Raw genomic sequence first — 26,296 nt, forward strand, 5'->3', positions numbered from 1 at the left:
ACAAGTTTGTAAAGGTTTCATCATAAAATATTATATAAACTATCTAGGTGAAAAAGAATTTTAAGATAAATGCATGCATCTGTCAGTTAGTTCTTACTTTCAATGCGTGTGATTTATGTGTACTGGCCTGAAAGCTTTTACTAATTCAACCCTGACAGACATATCAGGTACACGGTTTGAAATAATACCTCCTTGTCATACTTAAAAAGAGCCTTTGTTGCAATCTGACGTCTCTCTGACAACATTTATTAATATCAGCTAAATTGCATTTCACTCTGTAATGCAAGGCATCCATTGATTAACTGTCCATCATAACACCAAAATCCTTTCAACGTGACCTTATGTTCTTTTTTCCCATTTTGGTTTAATAAAAATGCACATGGTACTTCTGTGACTTTTGCTAGGGATTGCTTGAGATAGAGCTAAAGCAGCTTTGAGAGGTCAAATATGACATACAGTATAATACACATTTGCTGCAATATCACCACAGAAGCACAAAATGCTGTCATGAAGATGTCTTACAGGAGGCCGCCTGGTAGACTCTCGGCCTGCTCCTGTTTTTGTTATGGGGGAGGGCTCTTTCGTGACTGTGGTATTTTTAACTTTGTATAATAAAGGAGTGCCCAATCCCTGTTTCCTGAAAATGAACCCTTGTTATACTTTTAACTCATTACCGCACTGCAGGCCTGGACGATATGTAAAAAAGACAATATTTCACAATATTCAATGTATAGTTCTCAGTAGCCCTGAAGCTATTTAAAGAAAAATAACTACATTTTAACATGATGTTAATGAATAAATGGATAAATTAAAGGGTTAGTTCACCCAAAAATGAAAATTCTGTCAGTAATTACTCACCCTCATATTGTTCCAACCCCGTAAGACCTTCGTTCATCTTCGGAACACAAATTAAGATATTTTTGATGAAATCTGAGCCATGTCTGAATCCTCCGGCTGCTATGTGACCGAAACTTGCTGGCCCAGAAAAGTTATTAAAGAGATCGTTAATATAGTCCAAGTGACTCCAGTGGCTCAATCTTAAGTATATCAAGCGACGAGAATACTTTTTGTGCGCAAAAACAAACAAAAATAACGACTTTATTCCACTATTCATTTCCTTCTCTCTGGACCTCTAGTTGGTTCGCGTAGTGTTTTTGCGCAGCGCGTCCATGTTACACGTCACCACGTAGGCTCACTATTGGCCGACGCCGGTCATGTGGGTGATGCGTGATGACGTACAACAGACGCGCAGCGCAAAAACACTACGAGGCCCAGAGAGAAGGAAATGAAAAGTGGAATAAAGTCGTTATTTTTGTTTGTTTTTGCGCACAAAAAGTATTCTCGTCGCTTGATATACTTAAGATTGAGCCACTGGCGTCACTTGGACTATATTAACGATCTCTTTAATAACTTTTCTGGGCCAGCAAGTTTCGGTCACATAGCAGCCTATGGAGGATTCAGACATGGCTCAGATTTCATCAAAAACATCTTAATTTGTGTTCCGAAGATGAACGAAGGTCTTACGTGGTTGGAACAATATGAGGGTGAGTAATTACTGACAGAATTTTCATTTTTGGGTGAACTAACCCTTTAAGTTTTGAATCAATTCACTTTAATCAGCAGTATGAACTGATTTATGATAAATGAACTGAAAGAATTAATCTATTGAAAAGGATAGTTCACCTAGAAAATGTAAATTCTGTCATCATTCCCTCACTCTCATGTTGTTCAGAACCTGCATTTATTTATTTGAAACACAAAAGAAGATATTTTGAAGAATATTGAGAACCAACCCAGCAAGCCGTAATTTCACCATCTAGGTTAACTATAGACCCGCTATAGTCCGGCTATGAGTAACCCGCTTCTAGCCAAAATAACCTTGAATTTGGTAACCTTTGAATGTCGTTTTTGCCAAAATAACTGGCGAGATGTATGATATTCCATTATGTAAGCAAAGTCAACAGTGATTACAAGGTATTTCGTTTCATTTCTTTGACATGTTATCTAATTGATGACTAGTCTATTCTTGGGCTATGGTTTAGACGTCTATTAAATTTCCACTGACAGACCCAATTTTGCCTTGTTTTAGCCTAGATGTCAGGGCTGTGTTTGGACGGCTATTAGACGTCTTTTAAACGCAAAATTGCTTGCTGGGAAACTACATCGGAGCCTAATGACTTCTATTATATGGACATATTCCACAAAATAACTTATTTTATGTTCCATAGAAGAAAAAGTAATTTGGGATTAAATGAAGGCGAGTAAATGATGACAGAATTAAAAATTTTGGTTGAACTATTCCTTGAAGTTTTATCCAGCGATGCTATATCTGTCTTAACAGACTCTCAAACCAGCAAATCACGAGAAATCAAATGAATGAACTTTATGGACAAATAAAAAGTGCATTGAAATAATCCCAGTATGCACGATAATGCTTCATTTTGTCACCAAATCATTTTCAAATATTGCTCAACCCTGTATCACATAAAGGGTTGAGCAATACTGTAAAGTAACACAAAGATCTGTTGAATAGGGTAGCTGTTGAATAGCTGTTGAATCAATAATCCCTTTAGATCGGCTCAGAAATGTTTTGCGAGCCAATTCATTGTTTGCTAAAGCGTTTAGCTCCGTTTGAAGAGTTTTGAAATAATACTGAGGATTTTCTAGTAGAATGCAAAAAGTTGCAAAGACCTATTGGACCTCTCTTTGATATCATGTGGCTGTTTATATCAGATTGTTTTGAATGATGTATTCTGATAGAAGAAACTATGCAGGATGTCAAATGATTTGCTAGTGTACAAATGCCGATATCATGTCAGAGGACTAGAAGACTTAGCAGTCTGTCACTTTGGGTGCCCTCCAGAGGTTAAACACCTAATTAGCAGATGGATCTTCTAGCCCAGGGGAGTGCTTCTGTCAGAGGAATGGGTCCAACTGGTTTTGTAAATGTCAGCCCATTTAGATATTTGTCAGATTGCGTCTTGGAGAAGGTGCTGGAATGATGAGTGCTGGCTGCTTATCTTGGCTCTCAGGTCCCTGTTTCAGCCGCTGGCTGTTGTGTGTGTGTATATACATTGAGACCCTCTAAAAGCTTTCCTATCTTTACATAGCACAGAGCTTCTTTCTAAAAGATGAATAAAAAGATTGTTTTGAAATGCTTTCATCACGATATTTTTATCTTTAGACCTCAACTCGTGCACTTCGTCAAAAACATTTAGAAATGGCAGAACGTGCTGAAGGCACCATTTATGGCAACTCTACCAAAAAAGGAGAGATGCCAATGTGTACTGTTTAGGGAGGTCTAAAATGACAAAACAGATGTAAGAAGGAAGCTATACTATATCTCAGAATATCATTCTTGCATCTTGATTTTTTCCATAGTAGTAATAATGTGCCTGTATAAAATCTTCAGCACATTATTGGTGGTCTTTGAGGTCAAAATGCCCACTTTGACTACTGTCTATATGGAAATTGAATTTCTGTGTGGTAAGTATCACACAGAGGGCTCAAATGTTATGATGCAGATACATCTAGTAAGACTATAAAAGCTTTTGGCACAAAAACACAGGGCAATATTCCTAAAAGCTATTTGACTCACTGTGATGTAGACTGTTCTTTAGTGTTGCACCTGTGCACAGTGTTTCGCCCAATAGTATGCCAAAAAAAAAAAAATCTGTCATCAATTAAGCACCCTCATATCATTCCAAACCCATAAGGCTTTTGTTTATCTTCGAAACACGAATACATTTTTAATGAAATATGAGAGATTTCTGTCCCTCCATTAAAAGCCTATTCACCCAATTGTTAAAGAAATCCATATGAATCGAGTCTTCTGATGTCTTCTAAAGGGTCATGGTCAGTTTTTATGATGAACACATTTAATTTAGGCTCTTATTCACATATAAAAATTAAACCTGTGCTAAATCAAATGTGTGTGTGTGTGTGTGTGAAGTGGTCCATTTCACAAACTGGATTCACGTATAAACACGAACATACATGGAGCACTCAAATATAGGAAATAGAAGCTTAATCATACTTGCATGATGCACGAGAACAAACCTCATTGGCACTTGGAAAAGCTCAAACAAGCAAGTAAGTTTCTGTTTACCAAATTTGACTGACCTATGTTCACTGAACTAACCCTTTAGGATAAATAAATAAAATGTGAAAATACCCACTGTTTCAAAGTATAGCCATAAGATGCAAACAAAATGTGTGTTAACATGCTATCAGTGTGAAAAAAAACTGACCTTTTGCTGTTTAAAGTTCTATCCAATTTTAAACTTTGTTTTTATTTAAGCACAACGCCATAAAAACTGTACAGCTCAAATAAAAGTTTTAACAGAATAATTAATAGAACTGATTTTTATTAAAAAAATTAGTTTCAATTTTTTTAATTTTTACATTTTGATGGAAAATAAAGGACGAGTTGATTATTATTTTTAATCAACATTATGCTACAAATGCTGTTGATTGAGTATAATTTGCATTGAACCAAGAATATGCATTCAATGGTATTTGAAATCCTTTGACTAACTATTGTATTTAAAGACTCCCTTAAGTCTTATCTGAGATTTTTACAATCAGCTTTTTACAGCAGTCCAAGCTTATCTTGAAGACGTGCTTTCAGTTCCATAAAGGAGCAAAATCGGGAAAGTAATACTGTAGCCAAACAGGAATCTTTTTTCGATCTCTAGCTGTTCAAATGTCGAATTGGCGACGAATCTGCAGGCCACATGACCCCTCAAGGGCACCTGCTGTTTCCACCAGCTGGATCACAGCAGAAACACTCAAGTTCTGGCAGATGTCCCAATATCCTCCTCTCATCGGCTCGGCTAGACAATATCTAACTACTCACACTCACATGGATGCCAGTGAATACTTTCTGGCACAAACGTGTAAATCACAAGGGTCTCTTTTAATTCAATCCCTTCACTTGTGGCAAGATCATGTGTTATGCACTTTGCACAGTCATTTAACCATAGTGGGAAACATGTAGACTCACAGTCCTTGACCTGTAATGCCCTGTGCCATATTTGGATTGTGACCCACTCGAAGTTGAATAAACCAAGTTCTATCAGTAAGGCTCGAAAATAGCAGTTGTTCAAGTATGTTGTGCACAACTCTGACCCATTACTCTAAACTAAATTTGGAGACGTTATCAACATGATTTGAGGTTTTGATGTACTGATCGCCATGTGTGTTCTTTCTGCCAATATCAGTGCAATCGTCTTTATTATACAGAAGAGACCAGGGCAAGTTGTCACACTTTTTAGTCCAGTGAAAATCTATCAGGTTAAATTTCTATATTTTAATTTCTTGGATACAAAAAGCTATTGAACATTTAATCTGTTTCATCTTCTATTTCCCGGGTAAAATGATACCTTTCACTGAACATAATCTATTGAACACATATAATGAAATTCATCCAAAGTTAAGTTAAGGCTTTACTTTAGTTTTAAAAGCTTTATCACTCAGCTCTAGGTACTCAATCCGAGTACTACACAGTAGCTATGTTGTATTAGGAGCTGGATTTAGAAATGAAATTATACTCCTAAAACACATGGGAACAATTTAAGCAATTATCTGAGGCTTTAGAAAATATGTGTGGGACTCATTGCATCAAACGGAAAGCACAGCAGCAAACATGCACATGCAGTTCCCAACTAAATGTAATTGTGATTCCGAAGTTACCCTTTAGGAGAACATAGAACTTCTTGTGTCCTGACTGAGATGCTCATATAAATAGCCTGTTTGGAAATCCCTGATGAAAAGAAAGAGATTCTTCCTATTTTGGAGAATACAAGCAGCATATCCAGCATATTACTCTTACTTTGGGGATTTTAGAGAGCTCATTACTCGGATGTTATGTTTTGACTGTCAGGAAAGGCAGGAGCCATAATGTAACCATTAAACTGCTCTTCTGAGGACATCTATTTCAGGACATTCATAATAGAATCTCCAGCAGGTAGGATACGCATCAGCAGAATCCATAGCTTTCAAAGGGAATGCAATTACTGTTATCATATTATACACACTAAAGTATCCAGAAAAAAAAGTATCTGCATTCTGTGGTAGAACATTCCATTTAGAGCTGATATTTCAGCTTTTTTAAATGATGTTTTCTAATTATTCTCTTAAATTTGAACTTAAACCAATACCACTAAAAGTATTACAAAACCTATATTTATTGGTTGTATCGTCTTTAAAGCTGATCACTTTTTTTACTTTTGGAGAAGCAATGTCCCTCTAAACTATATGTTTGCTGCATAGGCCTGACTGTGGCTTTCATATCTGCATAAAAATATATGTAAATCTAAATAATATTTGTATAACTAGAGTGCATAAAGCTGCTTTGAAGACAACACATTATAAACCATTCTGGCCTTTGAACATTGAATAATTCATCACAAATAAACAGACTAATAAATGTTACGACTGAATCCATTAATGCCTTCAGCTCTCTCTTAGCTCTAAATTGGCATCATGGCTGTTTTGAATCTTTTTCTGTCCTGGCACTTGAGCACTACTCATGGAGACTACTTATGACATGGTTTCATCCCTAACTTCTGGTAAAAGGCTGATAGGCTTGTAAAAATGGCCCGTGTCCAGTCCTTACGCAGAAGTCAGAGAAATCTGACTATAAATAAGCCATCAAAACAGAGCAACATGATCGCTATGGTACCATGCATGTACAAACAGTACGAGTGTGTATTTTATTAACATAAAAAATGGCTTAGGTTATGTTTACAAACATTGTAAAATTAAAACTGACCCAATTTGAAGGGGTCATGGCATAATTATTTTAATATGTTCCCTGAGGTTCACTTATAATGTGAATAATGGGTTTTTCTTTTTCACAAAAAACAAACATACACAGACAAATGTTTATTTTAAACCTTCATTCTGACCCCCTGTCCGAAATTATAAATTTGTAAGGGGCGGCTCCTTTAAAGCTTGTCTGTAAACGGGCACTATTATGATTTGCTCACGTCATTGCATAGGAAACAGTATCAACGCCTACTCGCTATTGCTTGTGAGTAAGTGTTTTGAAAACATTATAAAACCGTCATTTACAGACAAAGCATTATGAAATAATTGACTTAGGGTTTGTGATGCAGCTGCTGTCAGATTCAATACAGCTGACTGCTTCGTGTTTTAACAAAAGTTTATTTGCAAACTCTCCATTACACTGTGCCTCATTGACAAAACAAAATGCTCTGAACAAACATATAATATTCAGACGGGTTCCGGGACTCCATTAAAATAAACCATCCACTTGTTTCCGACACTAGGATCCTTCTGAAGTTTGTACAGGGACGCAAACAAGCTGTTAAAATTGGACTCGTCAAAGCGAATATTTTTTTCTACTCTTCCATTTGTTCTGTTGTCAGTATATCAGAAACTGTACATGCATCTGTATGCTGTATTCAGTGTAGACAGCATCAGTGATTATAATGGGATCTATTTGCTTTTGACTAGGGATGGGCGATATATTATCGTTTGCGATATACCGCTAAAAATTCTCCTCTCGATAATAATTAGTCTTTCTGTGATAATAACGATAAAGCCCAGTTGATGACGTATTTCTGTTTGGGACCCATTCGCAGCTCAATCTAGAACTGGAACTGCCATTAATCTCTTTTAGGCCATTCAATGTTTCACATTCAAGTCCAGTAGGTGGCAAAAATGCTTCATCTGCTTCTTCAGAATTTGAATTCCTTAATTATTTTCTCTACCTCTGCAGCAATTACAACTTTTGTGCTGAGATAACAAAAGTGGAGAGAAATCATATTAAACAGTAATATCAAAGTTTAGCAATCCTGATGAGTGGTAAAATCAAGTTCTACCTATAATATTTCCCTCTGGCTATGCTGTCTTCAGAAACATTCCAAGTTATAGAAGTTTAAGGTGTAAATGCTGCAAAATTTTGTATTCACGCTTTGTACATTTTTGTTGTCACTTATTCTGATATGCATGCACATTGTCTTGTAGCATTTTAAATTCATTTTCAGCATAAACTGGAGCTTTCATGGTTACTGCATGTCCACTTGGAGTGTTTTTGTGGTGGAGCTATTTATTTGACAAGCGCATTGAAATATTGATGGCAACGGAAATTAGTATGGCTTATTGGCTTGGCTTATTGGTCTATGACATTTGACCGACAGAATGATTCTTAATGTTTGGATAGATAAGTAAATGACCAGTGTGAGCCCTGCTCATGAATATAAATGTGGAGCTATGTCCATTTCTTAGGCGAGTGTCCAGCTCCCTTCCCCTCCAGCTGTTCTGTCGCCACAAGTCTGCACCCTTGAAATCCAATATCATAATCTTTTACTGCTGACAGTTCATTACAACCTGTGATTTAGCAAAGTCCAGTGGTGTCCCAGACAAAACTGTCCCTTGTGTTTTTATCCAGATTTATTGGCTGTGGTGTCTGAAGATTTATTTTGAGGATGACCTCTGGGTCTGGTTTTTAATGAGACTCAGCATGGGGCAATCCTGTTTGGCTCAATGATTTATCAAGGGCTGATGGTGATTATTTATTTACCTTTATACAGAACTGATGATACAATGTATGACACATTTTTTTTTTTTTTTTTTTTTTAGAATTTACAAACTCCTTTAAAGAGATAGGTCACCCCAAAATGATGTTGTTTTTGTTTTGTTTTTTTGTACTTTATTTAGGAGGATGATGTTGACACTGCTCTTTTTCATAAAATGAAAGTGAATGGTGAACAGCGGCTGTTAAGTTTAAAAAATGACAATAAATCACCACAAAAGTGCTCCATATGACTCATAGACTGTATTCTAAATCATCTGATGTTATACGATAGCTGTGAGGAAAAGTCAGAAGTTGTTATCGGTCTTGTTAATGTTAAAGAACACTAAAACTATTAAAAATAGTTTTTGTTAATTGAAATAAAGCTACAATAAAACAGTTTATAAGTATTAATATTTATAAAATATATATAAGTTAAAATGTTTTACCAAAACATAAAAATTACCAAAATTACTAAAAACTTAAACAGAAATAAAAATAAAGCTAAACAGAAAAATGTAATAAAATATTAAAATGACAGAAGCACATAAGAAAATGAGTAAAGCTTAGACTAAATTTAAAATATAATATACAAATAATATTTATACAAGTACATAGTAATAAGATGCCAGGTGACACTTAACCGAAGACAACACAGCAAATTAGACTACTGTTATGATGCTTTTATGGTACTTTTTGGTAATTTTTGGTCACCCTTCTCACATTCATTACATGGAAAAGAACAGCACGAACACTGCCTGACATAATCTTAAATATTTGGAAGGGCATGAAGGTGAGTAAATGATGACAGAAATTTAATAATTTAATTTATCCCTTTAAAAGGTTTAGAATAGCAAATTTGAATGCCTCTCTTTTGTCATGACCTGCGTAGCATACCGCTATCAAAGGATGGTCTCAGGTGCAGCACACTTTGGGTGTTGAACGACGGGGTGGTCTACGTAAATGTGACAAGTGGCACACTCTGAAAGCTAGACATGCGTCTTGCACATGAGCACACGCTCACGGTGTCTCCTATCTGGCATATTTGCAGCTCTTTGCCTCTGCTGATGAGTTAAGTAATGTAATAATGTGATTAAATATCAGTGTTCCTATCATAGACCATCCCTGAAATATTCAGCTAGTGCTAAAAAAAAGTGAGATATTTCCGGAGTAGGGTCACATGGGCTGTTAATCAATCACTGAAAAATTAGTAATCTAGGTCAAACTAAACAGGGGTTTAATTAGTTACAATAGCCCCCCTACTAGTGTGTGACGGCTGTACTTTTCTGGCAACGAACTCAAAGAGTTGTTAAGCTCTAACACACCAAAAGTGGTCATGTGTAAGATCAGAGAATGCGTGAGGATATATGTGTATGTATGGTGTGTATTTTGATACTGCGCTGCGTGTTTCTGAGCTGAAACGCCAGGCTTGTATCACCTTTCACTCCAGGGCCACATATCCCAAGAGGGATGTTAACCAGCCACATTAGACACTTGCTAGCATGCTGCTGTGCCGGGGAGAGATGGTACGCCAATACCGCTCTACCTGCACCCATACATGCTGTACACATGGATAAATCAATGGTTTACTTACCCAGGAGTACGGGTTGCTGACTGATTCTTAATGATATGTCTTTCAGGACTGTGTGACATCAAGACACAAGAAGGAGAGATCTTCAACATGAACACAGGTTAGTTCAAATCAGTTTCAGTTTGCATGGTTGAAATCATTTAAGGCAAATTAAAATATCAAGAAAAATTTAGTAAAAAGTACTTTGTCATTGTCGTGTTTTTTGACATGGTATGATAATGCCATGGCTTTTGAGAATTTGCAATGGTAATTTTTGACAGGCACAATTTGATTTTAAGATTTTTTTTTGAGGCTGGAGAATCATGCAAAAGTATGAATATGGTAATCATTACCTACTATAATACTGTTCAAAGGTTTGGGGTCAGAATGATGTATTTAAAAAGGGCTCTTATGCTCACCAAGGCTGCATTTATGAGATCAAAATTACAATAAAACAGTAAAAAATTATTTCAATTAAAATAACCGTTTTCTATTTTACTATATTTTAAAATGTAAATTATTCCATTGACGTCAAAGCTGGATTTTCAGCAGCCATTTCTTGTTATTATCAATGAAAACAGTTGTGCTACTTAATATTTTTTTGTGAAAATCGTGATTCCTTTTCTTCCCCAAGGATTCTTTGATGAATAGAAAGTTCAAAAGAACAGCAATAATTTGAAATGGAAATCTTTTGTAGCATTATGAATGTCTTTACTTTAAACCGTTTTGATCAATTTAATGCATGATTAAACATTTATTTTTTTTAAATTACCTTAAACTTAGTGTATATCAGAGAACCATGGTATTTCCGTTTGTCACCATCAGATCTTAATGATAGTAACACCACAGCACATTTAAAAAAAAATTGTAAGGGAATAGCTAGATCCTCTGGCTACCATGTTCCCTCGCAGCTGCGCACATCTGATGCTGCTCCCAGAGAGACAGGAAAAACTTAGAAGCCACACAAAAAATATATGGCTTAGCTAGAGATTTCTTAAAACACAGCGAAATGAATGGGCGACATTTCAGCTGGAGTTCGTTCATATGTCTATTGATTTTCAATGTGGAACCGAAATCTTTCGCAGCATTGATTCATGCTTTTGTGCCCTCTACAAAACTTCTGTCATTTTTTTTGTTATTAATATTACATAATAATGTAGAATCGTAAAATTACTTAAAGGTATAGCGGAGGATCTTTCCGAATTTTAGATAAGAACCGCCCTCTCCACTTTTTGAAAAAATGCACATGCGCAACACTCTACCTGTTCCCGAGAGGGAACGCCTATTAAACGTGTGCGAGGTTCTCCTCGTGCACGCTCTGTTTACAAGTTGCTGTCGGCATCGCTCATACAAGATTACTTTCCAAAAGAAGATTTGCACTTTTTCTCCAAATAGCAATCCAAACTTTACCTGTCGAGTAGAAACTTCGCGACTGAGGCATCAGTGGGAAGCCCAACCTGTGTTTTCAGCGCACGCCATCGTGTGAAACAATCTCCCAAAAACACTCTGATCTTGTTTCTCTCTTCTGAGGCCTTTCTCTTCTTCTCATACAGTTCGTACAAACTTTTTCTCTTGCGACCCTCAGACATTTTCAAAGGACCCGGTGAAACGGCGAGCTTCAATGAATGGCTGAGCTCTAGCTCACCACACATAAACACCTGAAAGTGCGCATGCGCAGAAAGCGAAAACTAAGGGACGAGCACGTACGACGGCCTTACGTAAACATATCACCAGAATGATTGACACTTAGGTGGACCAATAGTTTACACTACCCACCCGGAAAAAGAAAATCCTCTGCTATACCTTTAATTTAATTGATTAATTTACTATGGGTGGCTGAAGGGTCCACCCAGTAGAATTAGGTTTGGCTCAGCAAGAACAAAAAGGAGAGGGACCACTGCCTACCAGCCACAACAACGTATACAAATAATTAATACAGTGAACAATTTACACAAAACTGACTCTAATCAAGTGTTATGAGGCAGAAAAGAGTGAAAATTTCCCTTCACACAGACCCAACAGGACTTGTTTTTGTTGGGCAGAGCATGTGATTTTGTATTCATCTCAGGGATTCTGGGAAAAGCTGTGCAGGGGGGTGTTCTTATTTCTTGGCTGACTGTCTCTGAGAACTCTGTCTTCTTAGAGTCTGGCGAAGACTCTGGCATCCAAACTGCCTTTTTGACATCCAGAGGTATAGCAGTCAGAAAAGAGGATACCCATCAGGCTACATCTGGCAGTGCCAACATTGAAAGCCTGTCAATCTGCAAGATTCATCTCGTAGTTTTAGGTTCTGATTCGGTTGTGGCAACCTTGGATGCCAGGAGTTCTTAGAAAACACTTAAAGGGACAGTTCACCCAAAAATGAAAATTCTTTCATCATTTACTTACCCTTATGTTGTTCCAAACCTGTATGAATTTATGCCTTGTGCTGAACACAAAATAAAATATTTTGAACGATGTTGGTAACCAAAGAGATGCTGGTCCCCATTGACTTCCATAGTATGAAAAAAATACTATGGAAGTCAATAGGGACCAGAAACTATTTGGTTACCATTCTTCAAAATATCTTCTTTGCAGAACAAAGGTAACTCATACATGTTGAGAACAACTTGAGGATGACTAAATGATGACAAAATGTTGGTGGTTGGTAAGATTATTATAATTTAAAGCAACTGTTTTCTATTTTAATATAATTTTCAGCAGGTATTACTCCAGTCTTCAGTGTCACATAACCCTTCAGAAATCATTCTAATATGCTGATTTGCTGCTCAAGAAACATTTCTCATTAACATCAATGTTGAAAACAGCTGTGCTGCTTAATATTTTTGTGGAAACCATGTCACATTTTTTTCAGGATTCTTTGATGAATAGAAAGGCATTTATTTAAAATATATTTTTCAATGTAAATGTTTTTTAGTTATTGTTATTTTACTAAAAAAAAGAAAAAAAAAACTATCTTACTGACCCCAAACTTTTGAGTGGTATGTTTGTGCTTATACACAGTGTTTACACAGCAGTAAAAGGTAAAACCAGAGAAATCTGGGAAAAATATCAGTGTGATATATAAAAGTGTGATTTCCAGGTGCTGAAAAGTCAGGTTTTAAAGACATTTTAAAAAGTTATATAATAATAATAATAATAATAATAATTCATTACATTTATATAGCGCTTTTCTCGACACTCAAAGCGCTTTACATAGAAGGGGGAATCTCCTCAACCACCACCAATGTGCAGCATCCACCTGGATGATGCGACGGCAGCCATATTGCGCCAGAACGCCCACCACACACCAGCTTACTGGTGGAGAGGAGACAGTGATGAAGCCAATCAGTATATATGGGGAGGATTAGGAGGCCATGATGGACAGAGGCCACTGGGCAAATTTGGCCAGGATGCCGGGGTTACACCCCTACTCTTTCGAAAGACATCCTGGGATTTTTAATGACCACAGAGAGTCAGGACCTCGGTTTAACGTCTCATCCGAAGGACGGTGCTCTTTTGGCAGTATAGTTTCCCCGTCACTATACTGGGGCATTAGGACCCACACAGACCACAGGGTGAGCACCCCCTGCTGGCCTCACTGACACCTCTTCCAGCAGCAACCTGGTTTTTCTCAGGAGGTCTCCCATCCAGGTACTGACCAGGCTCAGCCCTGCTTAGCTTCAGTGGGCAACCAGTCTTGGGCTACAGGGTGATATGGCTGCTGACAACCATAATATATGAATTTCTATATTTAATACACTGTACATTTTTGTGCTTAGTTTTAAACCATGTGCTTGTAATGTCTGGAAAATGGAAAGGGAAAGGGAGTCATGGAAAAATCATGGAAATTCTTAGGTCAAAAGGTGTGGGAGCCTTGCACAGTCAGTCAGAGCACAGCACATCCAGCCATTCAACACGTGTAGATACTGTAAACCAAGCATACACGTCACACCTACATTAATCCACCCTGGCACTTAAATTGTTTTGGTAATTTATATTGTTTAGTTGCTAAGGTCATGTTTCACATTACCCTGCTTGCTGTAAGTCACAGTCATCTTGCCATGCAGCAGTATTGATGCATGTGCATTTGTGTTTGCATGTGCTACTGCACTTTTCACAGACAGTGGAGGACAGATCCGCAAAAGCGCCACGCTTTTACTCACTCTAACCCCAATGAAGAGAATCCAGAGCTCACCAAACCTATACACGCTCACAGGTATCATTCCCGTACAGGAAACAGATCACAATAATAGAGCTTTATAGATCATATTGCCATAAAACTACAATAATGCATTGAAAACTAGTTCATTAAAATTAAAATATATGCCAACGAGTGGTTCATGTTTGCTTGTTATCATAATCGTTATATATTAGCAGTGGAGTATTTACTCTGCTGGTGTTAAATGTGACGGTATGTTTACTCAGACACTGTGAGCAGGAATTCCTCTTCACTGCACTCAATGTCACTCATTCAACATCTGTGTTTTATCCTGCTGCATCTTATGTCCTACCACAACCTCCCTCCCTGACTGTCAATCTTTCTCTCTGTTACCCTTGCTCGCCATCTCAAACTTGTGCTCGCAGCTCCTCAAGGACTGTTCGAGAGCTGGGGCTCTCCTTTTCTTTGCTTAAAGGGAAAAAGCAGCTCACAGTGACCAGATTGTTGCCATAGTTGTGCACTTCCATGGCAACAATTGTATACTTCAGGCTTTTTCCCCCGTCTCCTCTCGGCACAGTTTCCTCCGGGGGTGACCCTTTTTGTTTGAGCAGTCTCACTGACTATGACCTCACACACGCATATTCTCCATTGTTTAATTAGACAGCGAGGAACAAACACATCCCATTCAGGACAGAGTTAGACCGCTGTTCATTTAGCAATGTGCTTAATGAGCAAGGGTTTTTATGTTACATTATACACAAAATAAATCAAATGAGTAGTTTTGACTGTTATCAAGTGTTTATTTAAGACAAAAGTGTGTGTTTTAAAAGAGCCTTTCTGAAATTAGTTTGCAGAAGTGGTAACTGACTGCCAGATGTTAAGGGAAAACCTCCTTCATTTGTAAAACTTTCCCACTTCGCCTTTCATTCTTTCTTCATGCTGTCCATATATTTTCCTCTCTTCCATTCATCTGCTGTAAAAGTTAAAGCAGTGGTTTGGAATAGATTACGGATGACATTTGCGCACTATATAGAGCCACATAGTCCGCTAAAAACATGAATAATATTCAATGAGTGAATATATTCTTTAAAATATAGATTCCAAAAGAAGCTTTTCTCAGCAATGTCATAAAATAACCATTTTGGGTTTCCCAAAGAACCTTTCAGTGAGCAGTTCTTAAAAGAACAATAATTTTCTAAGTGTAAATAACATTTTAATAATCTAAAGGACCTTTTTTCTACCTTAAAGGACCCTTTTTGCAGAGGAAAGGTTCTATGAATGTTAAAGGTTCTTCATGAAACCATTGATGCCAATAAAGAACTTTGATGTTTAAGGGCCAGATTTACTTAACAGGGCAAATTAGCGTGAGCTCAATTCCAAAAAGAAGCAGATGGTAGTGGAAAGTTCTGCGTGTGATCTACTGACGAAACAAAAATTAAAGAACACAGATGCATCCATATCATTTCCATAATGACCAACGTAATTTATCAAGAGCAGCGCAAATTAGCGTCTGGTTTATGACATGCTTTTTTTGGCGCAAATACCAGTAAATTGACTAGCGCAAACCTTAGTAAATCACCTTATTGTTATTCATTTATATACTTCTCCTACAAATGCATATACAATAAGGTCAGCCGCAGGAATAACCCTGTCTACCCATTTTCAGCACTAATCTTTCACTGCGTGTCTTTAGTAAATCCTGACATACTGTAGTTTTTTAACACCAAAAGAGGGTTTGCGCTGGCGCAAGCTGTTAGTTAATCTGGCCCTAAGAGTGTACCTCATTTCACTGTGAAAAGTAGATCTCTTGCTAGTATTTAACAAAGTTCTCTTATCTCAATTTCACCTGTGCATAGATTCTGAATCACAATCCAACGATTCAGGTAAGCAGCCTTTATTTTATTTATTTAATATATTTTTTACAAACAAGTACATATGCTTTGGAAAACAATGCAACTGTTACTGCTCAGCTTTCTCATATTATTATTTCTTACTGGTCAATAGTGGCATTCTGTGGTGAAAAATTTTGTATATGAAAATTAAACACGTTTTCAAGTGTTTTGTTTGTCTCCTGATAGATTTGTGGAGGCCCAGCAGCAGCACCAGTGATGGTCTGAGAAATGGTGACCTGTGCTCTTCCTCTTTGGCAGCTAAAGGCTACAGAAGTGTCAGGCCCAACTTTCAGGATAAAAAGTCTCCCACACCAGTACGTTTTGCTGTGTTTACTTCACTCATTTGTTTTTCTTATCCTTTCTGTCGCTGGAGGTTTTCCTTCCACAGGAAACCCCTGTGGAAGTCCATTCGACAGGTTTTATTAGTGACATTTTTAACTGTACCGGTCACACCCTTTTCTAGCGTACTGTTCAGTTTGAAAACTGAGCACATAGAAAAGCTCTCAACTGACTTGAATGAACCTCTGTGCTATTATGGATTTATGATAACTGCTATCTATCTATCTATCTATCTATCTATCTATCTATCTATCTATCTATCTATCTATCTATCTATCTATCTATCTATCTATCTATCTATCTATCTATCTATCTATCTATCTATCTATCTATCTATCTATCTATCTATCTATCTATCTATCTATCTATCTATCTATCTATCTATCTATCTTTTCCAACTACAGAGAATTTTTGATTTTAATATTATTTAATCCAATCTCCTCTGTATGTGTAATATGTTTGTTTTCTCACTGTCACACAAGTTATGCCCTGCTGTTGGTAATACAGCAGAATTGTACCGCCTTATACATGTCCTCACTATAACAATCAACTGTTTATCTCAGAGAGATTATTCTCCCAGGCAAGCACATCCACACCCTTATTCAATGAGAGAACCACTATAACAATCAACTGTTTATCTCAGAGAGATTATTCTCCCAGGCAAGCACATCCACACCCTTATTCAATGAGAGAACCACCACAGAACAACAGTATCTGACCTGTGCTCTAATATCCTACAGCCCACTCTCCTTAATCAGGCACAAGAGCATAGAGTCCATTCCCACAGACTGCTGTCCACAGAGGACCAAATCTCATGCTCTTCACAAGCAGGGCAGTCCTACTTGCACCCTTCATCTAGGGAGTTGGAGAGACACGTAGCTTCCCTCTCCATTCGCATTAACCCTATGCAACAGATATCGGGACGGCGCACACAGACACTGTCTTTGAGACCCCCGACCCCTCCTAAAAGGATGGACCTCCCGGATAGCCACTCACGCCCCTGCCCTCCACTGCCATCTGCAGCCCCTCCAGTGGTATATGTCATGGATTTCATAATCACATATGCATTAGCTTAATAACACCCTCCCCTACCCCATGCTGTGTTTTAGCAAACATAACTAACGCAGTTTCTCCATTTTGCTGAAGAACATTCAGGTTTCTGTCATTATATATTCAAATCATAATAAAGTTTATTTTAATTGAGTACGATTTCACAATATTACTGTATTTTTTATAAAAATGAATTATATACATATGTTATAATATGTATATGTACATATAAAATAAATAACAAACATTGAAATGCCATGGAAAATGCCATATTCACATTATTCGTGTGTATATATATCACAAGTAACGCATTGCATAATCAAATTACTTTTTTTCCAAGTAACTAGTAAAGTAACGCATTACTTTTAACTATATAAAATAAAAATAAAACATAAAAATATATATATAAAAGTTACTTTTAAAAGTAATATGTTACAATATTGTGTTACTCCCTAAAAAATAATTGCGTTAGTTACTTTTTATGTGAAGTAATGTGTTACGTTATGTTTTCATTACTTTTTCTCAGCCGGGCTGTGCTTGCTTGTATGTTTTTCTATTTTGGCAAACGTAAAGGCCCTTTCACACCAAAAGTGAAATGAAGGAAATGCAAATTTACACCTGTACATAGAGGGCACAGCTCAGACAAACCTTTCAGCGGTGATTCATTCTGAATCGCAGATGGATAGGACGCAGGAGAAGAAAGTTCAACACAAAAATTAAACACAAATGTGATGTTTATCTGAAGTCAATTTGCTTATTAGTATGGTTTAATTGAATCATCAAAATGCAGCAGCAAAGACACCGGTTAATAAAGTAAGTTTAAATACATAAAGTCTATTTGTGTAATTTAACTTATTTAATTATTGCAGGGTTGCGTAATTTTCTAAGTTTGCATTTGGACTGTTATTATTTATTATCATATTATTTATCATTATTAATTTTGAGGAATACTGAATCTATTTTTGTGCAAGATGAGTAAATGCTCACATTAAGTCTAGAACTACAATATCCATCATGTGTGCAAACAACACATCTGCACTTACTCTAGATTTCTCTTAACATAGGGACAAAATAGGTGTCAGTCAATAACTTGTGCTACTTATTTAAAAAGTAAGGCATTATTTTGTAAAGTTAAAAGTAATGCGTTTTAAGTAATTTGATTATGTAATGTGTTACTTGTGATATATATACATACGTATAATGTGAATGACATTTCCCATGTCATTTCAATGTTTATTTATTTTATATATACATATTTTCTGCAATACAATGTGACTTAGATTTGGTTGTCACCTCATTGTGATCTTAATGAAGTTTTAAACTTCTTTTAGCCTTATGCTTTAATGCAACATTGGAATAACATTTTGATCTGTAACCCCTCCATCCTCTCTAACGCACAGCCATTCGCTGCATCACATCACTTCATCTCTCACACGCGCTGTGTCAACTGCTGAGTCTCATCTGTGCCACTCTCCTCTCTGTCATTCAGCCTGAGGTACCAGTCCTTCTTAAACAAACCTATCCTGGAACAGCACTGACCTCACACTCACCCCCTAATCGGCTCAGATTCTCCCTCGATTTCATCAGCTCCAGAGCACCTGACGTTCAGACCCCTTCTCCAGGCCCTCCCTCTCCCGGCTCGGAGCCTCCACTTGGGCAGAGCCGCTGCTCTTCCCGCACTCAGAGTGAAGCATCCACAGCAGTGCTGGAGGAGTTGAGGGCGTGTGGACTTGGCCCAGAGGGTGGCTCTCGTACCCCGTCTCCAACCCTCAGCCAGATGAGTGCGGTCACAGACAACATGTGGTTACACTTCCCTGCAGCTAGCACCACTAATGTAACTATTCACCGGCAGTTCAACACTCTGTCTTACTGTTTCTTTCTTTGTCAGTTTTTATAAGTATTCCTACTTCCATTTTAACTTTTTTTTTTTGTAGCAAGGATGCAAGGAAGTTGATCAAAAGTGACAGTAAAGACATTTGTAATGTTACAAAAGATTTGTATTTCAAATAAATGCTCTGAACTTTCTACTCATCAAAGAATCCTGAAATAAATGTATCTCAGTTTTCATAAAAATTAAGAACCACAACTTTTTTTCAGCATTGATAATAGTAATAAATGTTTACTGAGCCTGAAATCAGCATATTAGAATTTTACTTATTTATTTAGAACTCCTTTAGCTCATTTCTACTTGCTTTGTTCAAACTTATTGTCGATTGTTTCTAATTTGAGGCCATTTTTAGGGGCTAGTTCAACAAACACCAATATCACTTGTCCAGTGTTCACATTTAGTGGTTTCAGCATTTCTTCTCTGTGTGATTATAAAAATACTAACATCGCCTCTGCTGTAGATTCACATAAACTCTGCATCAGTGGCCTCAAGGGTCGACACTAACACCTTTTGCCATACAGATTGTCTTGATGTTGTGTCAATGCTCAGTTTGTCGTTGTCACACTATGTCTTTGTCAAAGATTTTAGGTGTGGGAGAACATGGTTTAATTGAGACTTCTTCTTGAACTGCTCCTGTGGTATCTCTTTTTGTATACTAACACTTAATACTAACCACTTCCAAAATCTATAACAAATTTTTTCCCCCTTGAATATCTTCCCTGTTTGTGGGCACTGCATTTTGTTTGCTTATTTTACTAGTCAATCCACAAGTCTTTGGTGGTTTTGTTTTCCTTGTTCTGTTCTTTATCCTCTTTCAATTTTATTAAGGCTAACAGATGTCATCTGTGGCATAATAGTTCGATCTCAGTGTAATTTTTATGCCTAAAGGTTCTTTAGTTAACAGTGTCTCTTTGTTGTTTTATACAGGGCCAGATGACTGTGAACGGGGGTCTGACTGTGCCAGCAAGTCCTCGTAGTCATCTCCAAAGACCTTTCTCTCCCTCAACATACCCCCCTCCTCCTTCACTGAGTCCCAGTATTACAGCCATGCAGCACGCTAGAACCACTGGTGAGTACTAAAGCTAATCAAACACTTCCCCGTGCTCTTGTGCTCTTTTCATTATTGATTTCATCATTTGTAAGAACAGAGAAAATGGTATATTGCATCTCAGTTTGTAACTAGTTTAACCACAGCCACAGGTTATATAACCATATTAAATGTATACAATCTGATACATTTTCTCCCAAATAGTGATAAATAAGTTATAGGTTAGTTTGTGGCCAACTGGGACCAGAGCAGCCTGATTCATGAACAAATGACTCTCATAAGCCAACTCTCATTTTATACAGTATGTATCAGTATATAGCCATACATGGTTTATGCATATATTGCAGTACTTTGGGTTACACTTTATTTTGATGGTCCCCTTTAGACATTCTGTTGACCATAAGTAACGTTGCACCTACAAGTCAACTTATTCTCATGAGAGTATTAGTTGAGTATTAGAGGACATTTTGGGGTAGATTTAGATTTAGTAGAATAAGTTGGCATGTACTTGCAAAGTTACTTATAGTCAGTAGATTAACTTTTGGGGGCCATCAAAACAAAGTGTTTAGCAGATATTAAGCAGAGTCTACTAATACTCTTATGAGAGTTAGTTAACTTGTATGTGCGACATTACATATAGTCAATAGAATATCTAAAGTGGACCATCGAAATGGGTTACCGTATATTGAAAAATACAAATTTCCCATATATGAAAATGTATTATATCAAATTTTTATCTTAGAGTATATTCCTATATATTTTTGTTTTGTAATGGCTGATTCCTAAAGTAAACTTTATTTTTAAATTAAGTTCAATAAGATTCATTACTAGTTTTAATCAGTCTGAAACACTGACCAGTGTAATTTACAGAGAGAAAATGTATTTCTTATGTTAGCAAAATAAACATTATAACTGAAATATACCCTATTGAAGTGAATCAAAACTGAATCAAGAGTTTGTGAATCAGAAACAAATTGAATCAGGAAATCTTTGTTGATACCCAGCCCTAATAAGCAGCATAATTTGTGAACATGGCTTTAATAATTAATCAGAGACATGGTGTAGCAGAACCGTAAAAATACATATATTCCAGAATGTTTAAGTAACTCCTACCATCCACCTGTCCTAGAAACACCTGTCCTGCCAAGTGTATCTCATAAGCATTACAGTACAGCTGTAAAATTGATCTCTGATAAATCACTGTTGATGTGCCAGGCCCTAATAAAGTGCTAATGAGTAAGAAAGCAGGACCTGACTGTAGAGGTGTTTACTGGCCGTGTGACACTAAGCGTATCTGGACTGGTCCGCTCTGAGCGTGCTCCTGCGATCTCTCTAATCCCAAGTGGAAAATGCTGGGGATTAAGCTCAAATCTGAGCGACGGAGGGGTTGGGGTGAGGGAGGAGCTGAGACACTGGGATTAGAGCGTCTGTATGCGCGGGGCTGGCCTTTGTTTGACAGAGCTCATTTTGTTGTTTTTTACCCAAAAGGCTTCAGTCTGGATGCCTGTACATGTCGGACTGTGTAGAGCTGCTTTCTATTCTATGTTTAATATTCTATGCTGAAATACTGGAATCAACAAATTTATGGATTCTTTCTCCTGATTTGGAATTACAGTGTGCACTGCATCCCTGACCTGGCTGTATTTCACAGTTATGAACATGGGAATGTTGGTTAGTTCCATGGGAATTACTAAAAACTCACTCACCCCAACTTGACCCTGTCTTCCACCCATCAGCCTCTGAGTCTAGCACCCCAATCTACGCCAACGTGGATCCTCCTGCACGAGCACCACAGACTGACAGGAAAGAAACAACAGGGAAAGCTCTGCAATATACTGGCATCGGTCCTGTGGATGAGTCCGGGATTCCCGCTGCCATACGGACGGTGAGTTAATGCTATTCTAGCATGTTAGTCTTTTTTTTTCCATATTTGGTAACATTTTATTTTGATGGCCCACTTTAGACTTTCTACTAACTATAAATACCTTTGCAACCACACGTCATCTAACTCTCATTAGAGTAGTAGTAGACTGTCTGCTTAATATCTGCTAACACTTTATTTTGATGGTTCCTCAACAGACATTCTACTATAAGTAACTTTACAACTAATATAAAATAACATAAAATAAACTATTATATTAACCTAAACCCTAACACCTAACCCTAACCTAACAGTCTACTAATAGTCTACTAATACACTAATGAGAAATAAAGTGTAACCCAATATTATGCTGTGCATCTTAGAATAGATATAAAATAAAATATTATTAAAATGATTAAAGCTGTATATGGGTGTTTCTTCAACTGTGGGCATTAATGGGTATCTTGGCTCTGTGGACTTCTGATATTTTTGTCATTTAAAAGTTATTTACATTTCCACCACAATGTAATTTCTATCGCATCTCAAATAATATATTGTGTTTTACAGCATTGTGATGGAAATTATATATTATTTTTACAAAATTACACTTTAATTGCAGATAATGCACAGTACAAATATTCTGTTCATGAATGATAATTCTAAATTGATAAAAAAAATACCCTAGTGAAAAAAAAACTATACCAAAATGTATTATATATTTATTTCATACTAAGTATACTATCAATCCGTTAACATATTTACTTAATATCCCTTGAGACTTAATGATATGCATATTATAATTAAACTTTTTTTGGAGTACTTCTTTATTGCGCAATGCACATTTCTTAATATTAAGCCTAAAATGTGTTTTAATATAACTATTAGTAAGGATAGAATGATCTCTGTATAATATTAGTCTTTAAATGCAAGATATTTAAAGTGTACCTAAAGTATACTTGCAAAAGTTCCACTTTAGCACAATCAAATATACCTGTACTACAGTAAGTTTACCTTAACATGTTTGCATAAAAGCCTAGCGTTAATTTTGATAAAACTTGTCTGACTCTTTATTGGCTCTGGGGAAATTTTAGGAAGTGCATTCCTGTAATTGTTAATTCCAGAATTAATCTTCAATCGGTCTCTGGTCACATGGGACTGGCTGTTTTGATTTGTGTGCTAAATTGCATTTTCCCACACTGAGTTTTATTTAGCCCCAGGGAAACAGGGGCAGCTGTGCTCAGCATCATTGATGGACCAGCAGACAGTGATGTGTCTCTCTCAGCTTAACATAGAGAGGCCAGTTGCATCAGCATTTTTATAGGAGGCTTTTGCATCCAGAGTTTTGGACTCAAGGTCATGGAGCACATTCGGGTTGCTATTTGTTTTCTAAATATATATTTTTGGACCTTGGAATCTTAATCTGTAAGGACTGGGAATGCCTGTAATCTAAAAATGTTTGTTTTGTGTATTGTTTTAGACTGTTGACAGACCAAAAGATTGGTACAAGACCATGTTCAAACAGATTCATGTGGTGCCTAAATCAGGTAAGACTGGATCTTGTGTATTTACCTTCATTTTACTTTAAAACTTTATACCTTGCATGTCCTATAAATGTAAAGAAAGAAGTCTTAAAAAGCCCTAATTAGAACAAGCCTATTATGTGATTATTAGAAGGAATGTTATAGTCATACCCTGACAAACTAACATATTTTATTACACATTTTTAAAAGCTATTAGAGCATTTATGCAACATAGGAATTTAAAGAATTGTTTTGCAAACTAAACAGGATTAAAGATTGTGTTATCGTGTACATTTAAAATTGATTCTTTTACACTGTACATGACATAAACAGATACTATTTTGTTTTATGAATGCAAGGGATGTACAGAACATCTCATTGCTATTGACATTTTAAATTGGTCATGAATTGAGAAATCAAATTTTCCTTGTTTTTTTACATTTTGACACTGGCTAGGTCATTGTTCTATAAAAACATCATGTAAGTTTCAGCACTTAAAACTTCATCCTTAGTCTAAAAACAGCTTTTATTAAAACCAACCGACTCGATTAGGATTTTGTCACATTATGACATAATAGTGCAACGAAAGACCACCTCTGCAGAAGAAAATCAACGCCTATTTCTACATCATACCGTCTTAGGCCCAGGCTGCTGGTGAATTAGTGAGATGAGAAGGAGAGAAGAGAAATATAGGATCACTGGCTAAAATAACATTACCTTCCAAAGGATCCTAATGCTAGGAAAGTGGTTATTTATTTTCAACTATGTGAATGTCTCAGTAGAGCATTATTTGTTTGTTCAGTACATTTCACTTTGGATTCTTTGGTAAATCAGTCGCAATTTCGGCGCTGGGTTTGCAACCAGACTTTTCCTGTAAGATATGTGTAACGGAGAAATGCCACAACATATAAGTAAATGTGTTCATTCTAATGCCTAATCTGTGATCAATGACTTCTGATATGATTCATGAACAGTCAGACGTTCTTTGTTTCAAAATCGTTGTTTATGTATCAGTAAATCAAGCCAGTGACTAAACGATCAACTTCATATTGTTTCTCTTAGTAGCATGAAAATAATCTGTTTTTTTAAATTGTGATTAAATTATATAAAACTGATCAAAGAACTCTCCCTTCATAATCACTGGAGCTGTCTATCGTACAGCGCAAGTTTATCAGTGACTGGACTCTGGACTCTCGCCAAAACTCCCATTATAATCAATGATGCTGTCTACACTCTTATTTACATCATGTTTGAACTGTTAGATATGGTAAAAAAAAAATAAAGATCTGTATTTTCTGTGACTGCAGACCTGTCTGCTAAAGGGATAGGTTTTTTTTTTTTGAGAGAGAGAGAGAGAGAGAGAGAGGTGCAACCTAGGGCCATCTAATGATGAGTGACAACAAAAGAGCTTTGCTCAGCAGGTTGTGGATTACTGTGGAAGTGTGTTCATTACTGGAAATGGACTGTCAAGAAGTTTGCCTAAAAGATTACAGGGGTCAAATGATCAACACTATCATTTTGCATCTTATTATGTTTTTTTTTTATTATCTTTCTCCCACATCCTGCTAATGAGTTTGTTTACATTAAGTTTAAAGGACTCTGTATGCAGTTCTTGTTTGTGATATGTGCAATCCATGTTAAAGGTACACTATGTAACTTTTTGCCCTCTAACGGTTAAAAAACAAAACTGCATGCATTTTGCAGAAAAACATTGTTTTGGTTGTGCTTTGGCTCTGTGTGACTGTGCGGAGCAATATTGTTAGATTAATATCTAAAGGATGTTACTGTAGCTATACCTATTAATAGCCATGGTACTTCCTTGAAAAAAAAAAATCCAGCACAGCGCAACAACCGTAATGAAATGACCCTTCACAATTGATAATGCTTTACAATGAAGAGCTAAATATAGCAATTTTTCTGTTCAATAAAATACCTTACCCACCTATTGAGGAATAAAAATGCCATCTCCTCATCGCTTTTACAACATTTCAAATCCCTCAGTTCTTGCCATCTCCGAAAAGCCAAGCCAATGTAGTTTTATTAAGAGCTCTCTTGCGTTCTCTTTTTGCCGGCAGACCATCCTCTGTTCTGCATTTTTTTTAAACAGCTGATTCTCGGACGTTCGAGATTTAGCTGCCATGTCAACCTTTCTCGCTTGTTGTGACAACTAACCTCTGCCACTCCCTCACCATACATCCGTCAAAGTAGCCGGAGGATCTTTGCTCTATTTATGGATATGACGAGACACACACGGGCGAGTGAAGCATGTGCACAATTTCCTGCGAAAACCATCCCGCTAGGTCGAAAATATAAACACTCATAATAGGTTTACCATATTGAATAAGGGTAAGACAAAAACATGTTTTGGTAGGAGGATTGATGATGTATTGACTCTTTATTTAAATTGTGTTAATAAAAAAATAAGAAGAAAATAAGAAAAAAGCT

The 26,296-nt window shown here is 36.7% G+C and overlaps 1 protein-coding gene across 2 annotated transcripts in view; it reads left to right on the forward strand.

Moving 5' to 3' along the window:
• Positions 1–9,487: 9,487 nt before the first annotated feature.
• sorbs2b (sorbin and SH3 domain containing 2b) overlaps positions 9,488–26,296 on the forward strand; it is a 35,665-nt gene continuing 18,856 nt past the window's right edge. Inside the window, exons 1-9 of one of the 2 annotated variants that reach the window (XM_081383035.1) lie at positions 9,488–9,613; positions 10,183–10,233; positions 16,110–16,136; positions 16,332–16,459; positions 17,225–17,518; positions 19,024–19,368; positions 20,350–20,491; positions 22,207–22,355; positions 23,809–23,875. In XM_081383035.1, the coding sequence (XP_081239161.1) occupies positions 9,538–9,613; positions 10,183–10,233; positions 16,110–16,136; positions 16,332–16,459; positions 17,225–17,518; positions 19,024–19,368; positions 20,350–20,491; positions 22,207–22,355; positions 23,809–23,875 (1,279 nt within the window). In that variant the 5' untranslated portion in view covers positions 9,488–9,537. The remainder of the gene's footprint in view (positions 9,614–10,182; positions 10,234–16,109; positions 16,137–16,331; positions 16,460–17,224; positions 17,519–19,023; positions 19,369–20,349; positions 20,492–22,206; positions 22,356–23,808; positions 23,876–26,296) is intronic. The other variant, XM_081383034.1, reaches the window with a different exon arrangement.

The sequence above is a fragment of the Scardinius erythrophthalmus genome, assembly GCF_964197995.2.
Source record: "Scardinius erythrophthalmus genome assembly, chromosome: 13".
Taxonomy (NCBI): Eukaryota; Metazoa; Chordata; class Actinopteri; order Cypriniformes; family Leuciscidae; genus Scardinius; species Scardinius erythrophthalmus.